This window comes from Eubalaena glacialis, chromosome 10 (assembly GCF_028564815.1).
Source record: "Eubalaena glacialis isolate mEubGla1 chromosome 10, mEubGla1.1.hap2.+ XY, whole genome shotgun sequence".
In the NCBI taxonomy this organism is placed as follows: domain Eukaryota; kingdom Metazoa; phylum Chordata; class Mammalia; order Artiodactyla; family Balaenidae; genus Eubalaena; species Eubalaena glacialis.
This window is the reverse complement of record NC_083725.1, coordinates 108169538-108184365: the sequence shown is the minus strand read 5'-3', so window position 1 is coordinate 108184365 and position 14828 is coordinate 108169538. Positions and strand designations below refer to the sequence as shown.

The 14828-nt window shown below is 37.7% G+C and overlaps 1 protein-coding gene across 3 annotated transcripts in view; it reads left to right on the top strand.

The window, feature by feature from the left end:
* The window catches only part of CKAP5 (cytoskeleton associated protein 5), a 105927-nt gene that overhangs the window by 22729 nt on the left and 68370 nt on the right, over positions 1-14828 (top strand). For 2 of the 3 annotated variants that reach the window (XM_061201695.1, XM_061201696.1), the window contains exons 2-4: positions 11342-11415; positions 11906-12099; positions 14229-14435. In XM_061201695.1, coding sequence (XP_061057678.1) covers positions 11359-11415; positions 11906-12099; positions 14229-14435 — 458 coding nt within the window. In that variant the 5' untranslated portion in view covers positions 11342-11358. Of the gene's footprint in view, positions 1-11321; positions 11416-11905; positions 12100-14228; positions 14436-14828 lie in introns of all 3 variants that reach the window. The other variant, XM_061201694.1, reaches the window with a different exon arrangement.

Below are 14828 nucleotides of genomic sequence, written 5' to 3'. Positions count from 1 at the left end.
ATCAAGTTGTTTGCTATTTTTGTTGTTGAGTTTTAGGAATTCTTTATAGTACTTAATTTTTACTACTGAATCATATTCCATTCTGTGGATTTACCACATTTAATCTGTTTATCAGTGGATAGACATTTGGGTTGTTTCCACTCTTTGGCTATTATGAATGTTAGTTTGGTTTTAATTTGCTGTGTATATTGAAAACAGCACTACATTTCTCTAAAGAGATCATTCAGGCCTTTAACTTGTGTGACTTTTCATGAAATTGTTGGTTTATTCTACATGTATTCCATTTTATGAACTCTGAGGGTCCTCTTCATTACTTCCTGAATATGTTCTGAATATTCCTAAGGCCTTTACTTTCCTTTGTGATAATGGCTAGTTAAAATTTGCAGATAGAGGCAAAGTTTAACTTACAAACAAGTAGCCACTTTAATGAATTTCCCCTACTGTCCCCCCTGCAAATATTCTAGAATTATATTTATAAATGTAAAACTAGTATGAGCTATAGAGATTATAGTCTACCACCCTTTTGTTTTTTTACTAATCTCAAGGAAAGATTTTCCTTTTTAACTGGTAGAGTCAATATTCAATGGAATAAGCGTTGTGACGGAGAAAGGTCGGACTACATGGATAACCCCAAATTATAATTAAAACTGTAGTCATTTCTTTCTTACGCAAAGACAGGTTAACAGTGTTCTGCGGCCCAACTGGGTAGCTAGGCTTGATTATTCGGCAGCTGCTGATTAGGGATGATTCCCCCTTACCAACTAACTGTATTTTAAATTTCCCTAAATTACCTAAGTCCTTTGGAGGCAAATAAACTTGTCTTTCTTATATACTCTCATTTGCTCTTTATATTTTTATTGAGTTAAGTAATCACCAAAATAATTCTTACTATTTATACTGTAGAGTGTGAATAGATTTCACTATAGATAATGTAGAAACCATATGTAGGTAAGTTGTAGGAATTTCACCAAACTAGGTATCAAGAAATCTCTTTTAGGGATTTCCCTGGTGGCACAGTGGTTAAGAATCCGTCTGCCCATTCAGGGGACACGGGTTCGATCCCTGGTCCGGGAAGATCCCACATGCCGCGGAGCAGCTAAGCCTGTGCACCACAACTACTGAGCCTGTGCTCTAGAGCCCGCGAGCCACAACTACTGAGCCTGTGTGCCACAACTACTGAAGCCCGCGTGCCTAGAGCCTGTGCTCCGCAACAAGAGAAGCCACCGCTATGAGAAGCCTGCGCACCGCAGCGTAGAGTAGCCCCCGTTCACCGCATCTAGAGAAAGCCTGCGTGCAGCAATGAAGACCCAACTCACCCAAAAATAAATTTAAAAAAAGAAGTCTCTTTTAGACCATTCTCCCCTACTTAAGTGACCTTGGGCAGGACGCTGAACCTCTTTTTCCCCATATGTAAAAAGAGGATAATGATACTTTATTTATTTATTTGACCCTTTTGAGGATAGAGATTAATAAGACAAAAAGCTTTTGCTCAAGAGAATCTTATAGTTTAGTAAGAGTCACATAATTAAGAATAATATGAAAAAGAAAGAAACTAAATCTGAATGAGATAATATAACAGCGTGCTTGCATTTACATTATGAAATACATAGAAAATGAATGATTGTAAAAATACATGTAAACTATAAAGTGCTACTGAAATACAGGATGGATGTTAACTGTTATTTTAACTAGGGACTTTGAGATGATTGTAAGCAGTGCCCTAAAGTCTTTTTTTTTTTTTTTTTTTTTTTTTTTTTTACAATTCTACATTCACATTTATTTATCTAATACATTGGAAATACATAGGAGAAAATAAAGTCTCAATAAGTAAAGGACAGAGCTAGCTTTCTTCAACTTTTTAAACCTTTCATATTTTACTCTTAAAACTACTGTTGTCCAACAACACTTATATATCACAGTGTTTCCACATCAAAACTGATGGCAAGTTACATGTCCTCAGGGAATGCCCTAAAGTTTTTGATCATAGAATTTGAAAGGTTGTAGATCAAGAGATTTTAACCTGGGTTAGAATTCAGGGACTCTGTAAATTTGTATGGAAAAATAATTACATCTTTATTTGCACTAACCTTTTAACTGAATTTTTTTTTCTTTTTTTTTTTTTTTTTTTTGGTCTGCGTTGGGTCTTCGTTGCTGCGTGCTAGCTTTTTCTCTAGTTGCAGAGAGCGGGAGCTACTCTTCATTGCGGCGTGCGGGCTCCTCATTGCAGTGGCTTGCTTGTTGTGGAGCATGGGCTCTAAGCATGCGAGCTTCAGTAGTCGTGGCACCCGGGCTCAGTAATTGTGGCTCACGGGCTTATTTGCTCCGCGGCATGTGGGATCCTCCCAGACCAGGGCTCGAACCTGTGTTCCCTGCATTGGCAGGCGGATTCTCAACCACTGCGCCACCAGGGAAGTCCTAACTGAAATTTTGACATTTTCTTCAGTTAATAATGTAGGCAAGGGCTTCCCTGGTGGCGCAGTGGTTGAGAATCCGCCTGCCAATGCAGGGAACACGGGTTCGAGCCCTGGTCTGGGAGGATCCCACATGCCGCGGAGCAAATAAGCCCGTGAGCCACAATTGCTGAGCCTGCGCGTCTGGAGCCTGTGCTCCGCAACAAGAGAGGCCGCGACAGTGAGAGGCCCGCGCACCGCAATGAAGAGTGGCCCCCACTTGCCGCAACTAGAGAAAGCCCTCGCACAGAAACGAAGACCCAACACAGCCAAAAATATAATAATAATAAATAAATAAAAGCAATCTAAAATAAAAAAATAAAATTTCTTCCCTATTTAAAAAAAATAAAATAAAATAATGTAGGCAATAAACTACAATAATATTATTAGAACCTATGCCTTTGTCACCAATAGAAATCATTTTCATAATATGATATGTAGTATATAAAAATATTTTTATTCATAACTTAGGAATTATAGTAGTTATTAAATCTGCTGCTAGATTTTATTTAATATATTAATGGAGAAGCCCATATATTCACATTTCAAAATATTTTGATAACTATATTATATTCAACATACATAACTATTTCAACATAACTGATTTAATATGATCATATATTTTATGCATTAAACAGTATTCTGAGGTGCCTATAGACTTGCTCTTTCAATCCTATAAAATTCCAAAATAAAGTCAACTGTAATTTAGTAATGAAATAAATTCAAATTTGGGATGCCAAATAATGATAGTAAATTGCTAACATTTTTTGAGCCCTTGCTAGATGCCACGTACCTAGTCTAAGAGCTTTACATGTACTGACTCATTTAATCCACACAACAATCCTCTGAGGTACGTATTATTCCCACTTTACACACAAGCATGCTGAGGCAATATATATTTGGCTAAGTAACTTACCCAAGGCCTCAACCTCAAGTTAGTGGTGGTTTTGAAGATACAGAATTCTTTTAATTTTTTTTAAGTGTAGATTTGCAGCCAGACATAGAAAGTAATAAAGTTTCCCTCAAGTAGCAAAAACTCAAATTTGATAAGACTGTTACTGCATTTTGGATTATTGTGGGGTTTTTTCTTTCCCCAGCATACATTAATTGATCATTTTATATGTGTCAGACACTGTACATGGTGGTCTAAGGGGCTCATCTACCTGTCCTGTAGATGCTGGTTTCATCTAAACTCTAACCTGGGGCTCTTCTCACTATGTACTCTCCCTCAGTACTATCATCCACCCCCTTGGTTTTAATTACATTTATCTACTGATAACTCCTAAATTTTTATCTCTCTCTTGAACACCAGGCTTGAATCTCCAGCTGCTTCCCACATCTACCCTTGTCTAGTGTACATGTCAAACTCAGCTTGCCCAAAACTTCATTTTCATCCATGTCTTACACTCCCTCTACAGTCACTCAGTAAAGACAGTCTTTGACATTCCTTGTATCTCTAAAATCTATCCCCTTTTCTCCACCTGCATTGCTACTACTCTAAGTTCCAGGCCATCATCATCCTTCATTTAGATTACAGCCTTCTAACTGATTTCCCTCCATTGTTACTGCCTTCCAAGACATTCTTTACATTGCTTTTATATTTACATTATATAGTCTTTGAAAAATGCAAGTTTGATAACATATGAAATTTTCCTGTCTACAGTCTTTCAGAATCTCCTTCTACCTTTGGGATAAAGTCCAAATTCCTTAACATCGCTTACAAGACCTTCCAGGGTCTGATCTGGACTACTTTCTAGCCTTACTCTCTGTACCCCTTTACTTTTCTTGTTGCATTTTATACTTTAGACTTGCTGAACTTTTTTCAATTCCTCAAACCACTATAATAAAAGAAGTTAGAATAGATGTTATGGCAGTTTCTAAACACTTAGCTCTATTTCTGTACTTAACTCTGAATGATAAGTTTGTGAAACAGCACAGGTCTTTGGACCACACTTTTAGTAGATTTAAACTACAGTATACCACATGGATGAATTTTACAAATGAAACATTGAATGAAAAAAGCAACTTATGGAAGACTACAACATTTTTCTAAGGCTCACAGATAAGCACAGTTAATTTTGTTTAGGAATATGTGACTGACTACAGCATAGAACCAAGTGAACTTTAGGAAAGTGCTTCTGTGGTAAGAAGGATGAGATAGGAAAGAAATGCACAGGTGCAATAATAATATTAGTAGTGTCCTAATTTTCAGTTTGGGTGGTTGGTCAATATATCAATTTTATTGTAGTGCTTCCTAACACATATATTGTATATATTTTCTTGTATATGTAAAAAGTTAAATTCTAAAATTAATTTTAAAATTAAAATAATTATGGGGAAAAATTAGGGAAGTCCTTTTTTTCTTAGTATTTTGATCCTGGAAAATGATAAAGACAGAGCAGTAGTCCTCAGTGTCGCACGTACACACAAAACACTATCCATTATTTCAGTGGCTGGGAAAGTTTTGTTTTTTTTAAAATAAATTTATTTATTTATTTATTTTTAAATTTTTGGCTATGTTGGGTCTTCGTTGCTGTGCGCAGGCTTTCTCTAGTTGCAGTGAGCGGGGGCTACTCTTCGTTGCAGTGCACAGGCTTCTCATTGTCATGGCTTCTCTTGTTGTGGAGCACAGGCTCTAGTTGCGCAGGCTTCAGTAGTTGTGGCTTGCTGGCTCTAGAGCTCAGGCTCAGTAGTTGTGGTGCATGGGCTTAGTTGCTCTGCGGCATGTGAGATCTTCCCAGGCCAGGGCTCGAACCCATGTCCCTTGCATTGACAGGCAGATTCTTAACCACTGCACCACCAGGGAAGCCGTGGGAAAGTTTTGGTATGAAGCAAGCCTTTCCTTTGAATGGAAAGCAGCAAAATCATAAACACTAATTTTTTAAAAAACTGAAGCTGTGAAGTAGTAGAAGCCATTTCAGAAAATATAGCACAATGACATCAATATTTTATTTTGATTTTTTTTGAAGATTTTTAATCACAGTTTCAATTTCGTTACTTGTGATTGGTCTCTTCATATTTTCTATTTCTTCCTGGTTCAGGAAGTTTATACCTTTCTAAGAATTTGTCCATTTCTTCCAGGTTGTCCATTTTATTGACATAGAGTTGCTTGTAGTAGTCTCTTAGGACGCTTTGTATTTCTGCGGTGTCTGTTGTAACTTCTCCTTTTTCACTTCTAATTTTATTGATTTGAGTCCTCTACCTCTTTTTCTTGATGAGTCTGGCTAAAGGTTTATCACTTTTGTTTATCTTCTCAAAGAACCAGCTTTTAGTTTTATTGATCTTTGCTATTGTTTTCTTTGTTTCTATTTCATTTATTTCTGCTCTGATCTTTACGATTTCTTTCCTTCTACTAACTTTGGGTTTTGTTTGTTCATCTTTCTCTAGTTCCTTTAGGTATAAGCTTAGATTGTTTATTTGAGATTTTTCTTGTTTCTTGAGGTAGGCTTGTATTGCTATAAACTTCCCTCTTAGAACTGCTTTTGCTGCATCCCATAGGTTTTGGTTCTCGTGTTTTCATTGTAATTTGTCTCTAGGTATTTTTTGATTTCCTCTTTGATTTCTTCAGTGATTTCTTGGTTATTTAGTAATGTATTGTTTAGCCTCCATGTGTTTGCATTTTTTACGTTTTTTTCCCTGTAATTGATTTCTAATCTCATAGCGTCGTGGTCAGAAAAGATGCTTGATATGATTTCAATTTTCTTAAATTTACTGAGGCTTGATTTGTGACCCAAGATGTGATCTGTCCTGGAGAATGTTCCGGGTGCACTTGAGAAGAAAGTGTAATCTGCTGTTTTGGGATGGAATGTCCTATAAATATCAATTAAATCTGTCTGGTCTATTGTGTCATTTAAAGCTTGTGTTTCCTTATTAATATTCTGTCTGGATGATCTGTCCATTGGTGTAAGTGAGGTGTTTAAGTCCCCCACTATGATTGTGTTACTGTCGATTTTCTCTTTTAGAGCTGTTAGCAGTTGCCTTATGTATTGAGGTGCTCCTATGTTGGGTGCATATATATTTATAATTGTTATATCTTCTTCTTGGATTGATCCCTTGATCATTATGTAGTGTCCTTCCTTGCCTCTTGTAACATTCTTTATTTTAAAGTCTATTTTATCTGATACGAGTATTGCTACTCCAGCTTTCTCTTGATTTCCATTTTCATGGAATATCTTTTTCCATCTCCTCACTTTCAGTCTGTTTGTGTCCCTAGGTCTGAAGTGAGTCTCTTGTAGACAGCATATATATGGGTCTTGTTTTTGTATCCATTCAGTGAGCCTGTGTCTTTTGGTTGGAGCATTTAATCCATTCATGATTAAGGTAATTATCGATATGTATGTTCCTGTTACCATTTTCTTAATTGTTATGGGTTTGTTTTTGTAGGTCCTTTTCTTCTCTTGTGTTTCCCACTTAGAGAAGTTCCTTTAGCATTTGTTGTAGAGCTGGTTTGGTGATGCTGAATTCTCTTAGCTTTTGCTTGTCTGTAAAGCTTTTGATTTCTCCATCAAATCTGAATGAGATCCTGGCCGGCTAGAGTAATCTTGGTTGTAGGTTCTTCCCTTTCATCATTTTAAATATATCATGCCACTCCCTTCTGGCTTGTAGAGTTTCTGCTGAGAAATCAGCTGTTAACCTTATGGGAGTTCCCTTGTATGTTATTTGTCATTTTTCCCTTGTTGCTTTCAATAATTTTTCCTTGTCTTTAATTTTTGTCAATTTGATTACTGTGGGTCTCGGCTTGTTTCTCCTTGGGTTTATCCTGCCTGGGACTCTCTGCGCTTCCTGGACTTGGGTGGCTATTTCCTTTCCCATGTTAGGGAAGTTTTCGACTATAATCTCTTCAAATATTTTCTCAGGTCCTTTCCCTCTCTCTTCTCCGTTTGGGACCCCTATAATGTGAATGTTGTTGCGTTTAATGTTGTCCCAGAGGTCTCTTAGGCTGTCTTCATTTCTTTTCATTCTTTTTTCTTTATTCTCTTCCGCAGCAGTGAATTCCACCATTCTGTCTTCCAGGTCACATATCCATTCTTCTGCCTCAGTTATTCTGCTATTGATTCCTTCTAGTGTATTTTTCATTTCAGTTATTGTATTGTTCATCTCTGTTTGTTTGTTCTTTAATTCTTCTAGATCTTTGTTAAACATTTCTTTCATCTTCTCGATCTTTGCCTCCATTCTTTTTCCGAGGTCCTGGATCATCTTCACTATCATTATTCTGAATTCTTTTTCTGGATGGTTGCTTATCTCCACTTCATTTAGTTGTTTTTCTGGGGTTTTATCTTGTTCCTTCATGTGGTACATAGCTCTCTGCCTTTTTATCTTGTCTGTCTTTTTGTGAATGTGGTTTTTGTTCCACAGGCTGCAGGATTGTAGTTCTTCTTGCTTCTGCTGTCTGCCCTCTGGTGGATGAGGCTATCTAAGAGGCTTGTGCAAGCTTGCTGATGGGAGGGACTGGTGATGGGTTGAGCTGGGTGTTGCTCTGGTGGGCAGAGCTCAATAAAACTTTAATCCGCTTGTCTGCTGATGCATGGGGCTGGGTTCCCTCCCTGTTGGTTGTTTGGACTGAGGTGACCCAGCTCTGGAGCCTACCCAGCTCTTTGATGGGGCTAATGGCGGACTCTGGGAGGGCTCACGCCAAAGAGTACTTCCCAGAACTTCTGCTGCCAGTGTCCTTGTCCCCACGGTGAGCCACAACCACCCCCAGCCTCTGCAGGAGACCCTCCAACACTAGCAGGGATGTCTGGTTCAGTCTCCAGTGGGGTCACTGCTCCTTCCCCTGGGTCCCGATGTGCAGACTACTTTGTTTGTGCCCTCCAAGAGTGGAGTCTCTGTTTCCCCCAGTCCTGTTGAAGTCCTGCAGTCAAATCCCGCTAGCCTTCAAAGTCTGATTCTCTAGGAATTCCTCCTTCCATTGCCGGACCCCCAGGTTCGGAAGCCTGACGTGGGGCTCAGAACCTTCACTCCAGTGGGTGGACTTCTGTGGTATAAGTGTTCTCCAGTTTGTGAGTCACCCACCCAGCAGTTATGGGATTTGATTTTATTGTGATTGTGCCCCTCCTACCATCTCATTGCGACGTCTCCTTTGTCTTTGGATGTGGGGTATCTTTTTTGGTGAGTTCCAGTGTCTTCCTGTCGATGATTGTTCAGCAGTTAGTTGTGATTCCGGTGCTCTCGCGCGAGGGAGAGAGCGCATGTCCTTCTACTCCGCCATCTTGAACCAGTCTCTCATTTTGCTATATACCTGGTTTCAGGATTTAATAAAGCTCAGGTTCTTGATGTCCCATCGCAGAAAGAATTCAGTGAGAGACAAAGTGATAGGTAAGAAGTGGATTTATTTAGAGAGAAACACACTCCACAGACAGAGTGTGGGCCACCTCAGAAGGTGAGAAAGGCCGACATCAATATTTTATATGAGGCAGTTAGGTTAGATAACCTTTTTCTTCATGTTTCAAAAAGCAACCAACAGGAAAAAAAGAAAGTGTTGCAGAGAATTCACAGAATACCAACAATCAAATATTATTGTTCACATTCTCTTGGCTGGAAAATGTTTTTAAAACTTTCATTGACTGTTTCTCTTTGAAAATCAGATAGGAAAGATTGCTTTTGCAGCTCAAACTTGTGCCAAGAAAGTAACATTAGAGGGTTTTAACCCAGGTTGCATATTACAATCACCTAGGAACTTAAAAAAATAAATAGTTTTGTTGAGGTGAAATTCATATAACATAAAATTAACCATTTTAAAGTGAACAATTCAATGGCATTTTGTACATTCACAATGTTGTGCAACCACCATCTCTGTCTAGTTCCAAAACAGTAACATTTCCATCACATCACAGTAAGACTCCTTACCCATTAAGCAGTTTCTCCCCACTCCCACTCTCTCCCCCTCTCTCCGCAACCCCCGGCAACCACCAGTCTCCATCTGTCTCTATGGATTGATCTATTCTGGATATTTCCTATGAATGGAATCATATAATATAGAACCTTTTGTGTTTGGCTTCCTTCACTTAGCATCATGTTTGTGAAGTTCATCCATGTTGTAGCATGTATCAGTAAGTACTTCATTCCCATTTATAGCTGAGTAATAGTCCATTGTATGTATGTTTCACAGTTTGTTTATTCATCCACGGATAGACATTTGGGCTGATTTTTGGCCATTGTGAATAGTGCTGCTATCAATATGCATGTACATGTACTTGTTGGAGTACTTGCTTTCAATGCTTTCAGTTCTTTTAGTTGCTGTATAGTATTACACTCAGTGAATATACCAATATTTATTCATTTCTCTTTTTGATGAACTTGTAAAAAGTGTTTCCAACTTTTGACTTTTCTATGAACAACATTGCTGTGAATACCCTCATACAGGTCTTCTGGTGCAGTTGGCATCAATTTCTAGGGTATGTACCTAGGAATGGAGTTGCTGGATAGTAGGGTATGTGCATTTTCAATTTAAATAATGTCATACTGTTTTCCAAACTGTTGTACTATTTTATCTCTCACTATTGCTGTATTAGAGTTCCTGTAGATTTGCTCTTAAGGTTTGACTCCTGCTCTAAAACACACTGCTGTTGTTTCACAGAGTCTTGGGGATTTTGAAGAGAAGTCTTAATGAAAGTTCCATTTACTCTAATAAACTTTTACAATTCAGTCTCTAGTAACTTTCCCTGGGATATTTCCTACATTTTAATGGGAGGCAACAAGTTGTAAAGAAGAGGCATAGACTTGGAATCTTAGTGTGATCTCACGGCCTGTTAGTTTTGTTATTTTTGGCTAGTTACTGAATCTTTGTGAGCCTAGTGTGTAAAGTGGGGAGAATGTCTTTCTTTCGTGTAGTTGTTGTTAGTATAATGAATCAACATGTTTAAAAAGTAGTTTGCACAGTGCCTGACTCATAGCAGATACTATCAAGGCATATATTCATTAGACAAATATTTATTGAAGACATATTTTATGTCACACCAGGACTGGGGATGGAGAGATTAAGCAAGATCCCTTTTATGTTATTTATAATATTGAAAAACTTGAAACAATTTAAATGTCCAGTGTTAGGCTTGGTAATTATGGTAGATTCATAAAATGGAGTGTAGTGCAGCCTTTAAACATCATGTTCTCAAATATGAGGAAATGTTTGTGACAATGTAAGAAAAAAATTACAAGAGGATTAGCCCTTTTTCATATAATTTATACACTGCATGTGCATTGAAAAAAATCTGGAAGGGTTCAAGTAGATACACTTCAGTGTTCATTGTGGTTACTAATTGATAGTGAAATTGTATTTTAATGCTTTCCTTATATATTTTCTATACTTTCCAGATTTTCTACAGCTAACATAGATTACTTTTTTTTTTTAATAAGTTTATTTATTTATTTATTTTTGGCTATGTTGGGTCTTTGTTGCTGTGCGCAGGCTTTCTCTAGTTGCAGCAAACGGGGGCTACTCTTTGTTGCGGTGCGCGAGCTTCTCATTGCGGTGGCTTCTCATTGCGGAGCACAGGCTCTAGGCACACGGGCTTCAGTAGTTGTGGCTCATGGGCTCTAGAGCGCAGGCTCAGTAGTTGTGGCGCACGGGCTTAGTTGCTCCGCAGCATGTGGGATCTTCCTGGACCAGGGCTTGAACCTGTGTCCCCTGCATTGGCAAGCGGATTCTTAACCACTGCGCCACCAGGGAATCCCTCATTTAGAATTTTTATTAACTTTTTTCGTTTACTTTTTAAATGTTCTATTAATGGAATTAAATGGGCATTTGACTAAAGAATGAGATTTTTTACTCTCGTTGGTTTACACATGCTAAAATAATAATCTCAGAAAAACCTTTTTGTCTTAAGAGACAGCTTGGTTGCTAGAATGAATAGATACCGATTTTTGTCTGACCAGGAATTACTCTTAATTCTAAGGAGAAACTGGAAGCACAATGGGAGATGACAGTGAGTGGGTGAAACTGCCGGTTGATCAGAAATGTGAACACAAGGTAAGACTTTTCTGGAACTCAAATTTCAGTGTCATTGGCTTGTTTTGTCAGCAGTTATACTGTATAGTATAGTACAAAGCTGCCTAATGATTACACAGTACAACTGGAGAAACAGCCTACTTTGGAGATTGGGCAGTTTCAGCAGGAAAATTTTTCATGTTTGAATTGTTACATCTTTAATGTCATATTACAAAGAAGTAATGACTAATACTTGGATACAAAGTGGGATACATTTATAGTGGCCTGTTTATGAATTCTAGAAGGCCTTGACAGAATATCATAAATATTAAACACTTACAAGAAAAAGTTTATTAGCTAATCTTTAAAAAAAAAAAAAAGCTATCTGGATTTCTTAAACTCCATTTTTGTTTCTAGTCTGGGGTCCTTTGTTCAGATTACCTGGTATAAGATAGTCATTCCACCCCGCAACCCCAACGGTAGATAATAATGTCATTAAATTTTGTTTTGTTTCAAAATACTTTTCTTTTAGCTGTGGAAAGCAAGGTTAAGTGGGTATGAAGAGGCCCTGAAGATCTTCCAGAAAATAAAGGATGAAAAGAGCCCAGAATGGTCCAAATTTTTAGGATTGATCAAAAAATTTGTGACTGATTCCAATGCAGTGGTTCAGTTGAAAGGATTAGAAGCTGCGCTTGTTTATGTTGAAAATGCCCATGTAGCAGGAAAGTAAGTAGTTTCTTTCCAACTATTCTGGTAAAAACCCCTGTCTCGTGCTACGTGGATTAATTTATGTATATTTATGGATCACTGTGCTTAGTTATTACCACTTTTAGAGGATATTCATTTCTTAACTTTCATAGCTCCTTGACACTTGTTTTTCATTTCAGTCTTTATCTGCTCTCAGAAGTCTAAATGGTACAAGAGATCTTTAGAGAGGAGCAAATTAGAAATCAGATCTTGAGTTTTTACCTTAAGGTTTGATGAGCAAGTGCTTTTCCTTTTGAGACTTTTGTATGAGAATTACTCCAAGAGGGAAAATCTTTTGTAACTTTTAGAAGAAACTGAGGTAGTTAGCAAAGGCATCAAAATTTCACTGAAAACATTTGGGCATTACTTAAATCTTTTTCTACAGTGGTTCCAGGCTAGGTGATCTTAGAATCACATCTTTCTCCCTATGGTTATTAGGCATTTTTATCTCTTAGGAGAGGTAATGCGAACTAAATAACCTCTGTAACTCCCAGCTTATTGGATGATAGAGGTTTCCAGTCACCCCAGTCTCCCATACCTGATAAACCTGACTTTCTAACACTAGTCTTTATGTCATTGAAAGGAGCCCTCCATACAAAAAACAAAAAACAAAAAAACAGTGGGGACCCTTGACCTAATTGCACAAGAAATATATACACACATCCCTAGGTATCTGCATGGGAATTGGTTCCAGGACAAAAGTCCCCACCCCTATGCCCTAGGATAGCAAAATCTACAGATGCTCAAGTCCCTCACGTAAAATGGCCTAGTATTTGCATATAACCTACATACACTCTCCTGTATACTGTAACTCATCTCTAGGTTACTCTCAATACCTAACACAATGTAAATGCTGTGTAAATAATTGTAACTACAATGTAAATAATGTGTAAATAGTTGTTGGCTGCATGGCAAATTCAAGTTTTGCTTTTTGGAACTTTCTGGAATTTTTTTTCCCAAATATTTTTGATACAAGTTTGGTTGAATCCGCAGATGAGGAACCCGTGGATAAGGAACCCACCAATATGGAGGGCCGACTGTACTTGACTCACCTCAGAAATTATACCAAGAAAGACAGTCATTAATTTGACAGTTTTGTTAACCAGCATCACTGAGTTCCCCTTGCCATCAGTGAGACCATTGCTTTTTTAATTTCATTTTTCTTCTGATGCTAGAAACTTTTTTGACAAATGCATATAATTCCAACCCACTCAGTTTCTCTCATTTCCAGTAGTACAGGTTTTATTTAATTTAGAAGAAACTCAAAGCAATAAAGCTACTGTAAAGTCTTGCCAAGGAGTCAGGAACAGCCTTTTGTTATTAAAGGTACATATCTATTCCCTCTGTGAAGAAATTCCCTTGTCCTAGAAAGTGTTTAAAATGACTTTCAAAAATTTTCCAAAAAAGTAAGAACTCTGTAATCTTATTTTTGTAAAATGTATCTGTTTATCTCTGCATATAGAAAAGTCTAGAAGGATGGATACCATAAAGTTGAAAGTAGTTTTCTCTGGTTTGTGAGATTTCAAGGGATTTTTGCTTTCTTGTTTAAATTTCCTATATGTGTAAATAGAAACTATGGTTCTGTGTCATTGTCTGTTGTGACATGTCTTAACCTCTTATGGTTTGCATAAGTTTTTTTTTTTAATTCTTGAACATAATTTTTTTTAACTTTTTATTTTATTTTGGAGTATAGCCGATTAACAATGTTGTGGTAGTTTCAGGTGCACAGCAGAGGGACTCAGCCATTGATATACATAGATCCATTTTCGCCAAACTCCCCTCCCATCCAGGCTGCCATATAACATTGAGCAGAGTTCCCTGTGCTATACAGTAGGTCCTTGTTGGTTATTTAAATACAGCAGTGTGTACATGTCGATCCCAACCTCCCTGGCTATCCCTTCCCCACAGTAACCCTAAGTTCATTCTCTAAGTCTGTGAGTTTGTTTCTGTTTTACTTGAACATAAAGTTTTCAGAGTCTCATTTACTTTATTTCTCAGCATTTTTTAAAAGTATTTGTTTCCCCCACTTTCCATGACCTTTTCCAGCTCTTTCTACTAAAGTGTGTTTTTATATGTATGGTTGTTGTTGTTTATAATCTGTATTACAGAACCACGGGGGAAGTTGTATCAGGTGTTGTGAGTAAAGTGTTCAACCAACCCAAGGCCAAAGCCAAGGAGCTAGGCATTGAGATTTGTCTAATGTACATAGAGATTGAGAAAGGAGAGGCTGTGCAAGAAGAGCTCCTGAAAGGCCTGGACAATAAGAACCCCAAGATCATAGTGGCCTGTATAGAGACACTGAGGAAAGCCTTAAGGTAAAACCTTTTCTTTTTGCTTTAGTTCTGTTAACTAGAATATCTCAATTGAGTTTGGGTTCCTGGTTTAAACAGAAATGAAAACTGTTGGGCTTGACTTGGCAGACCATACCAACCAGAAAAGTGACCTGGAAAAGCTAAAGCCATTCCTCAAGTGTGACACTTTGTATTCAGTAATTTTAGCCTTTAAGTGTGTTGCATAGTTATTTTATCTAAATCTCTTTCTTTCGTTTTTTTTTTATAAATTTATTTATTTATTTATTTTTGGCTGTGTTGGGTCTTTGTTGCTGCGTGCGGGCTTTCTCTAGTTGGCAGCGAGCGGGGGCTACTCTTCGTTGCAGTGTGTGGACTTCTCATTTCGGTGGCTTCTCTTGCTGCGGAGCACGGGCTCTA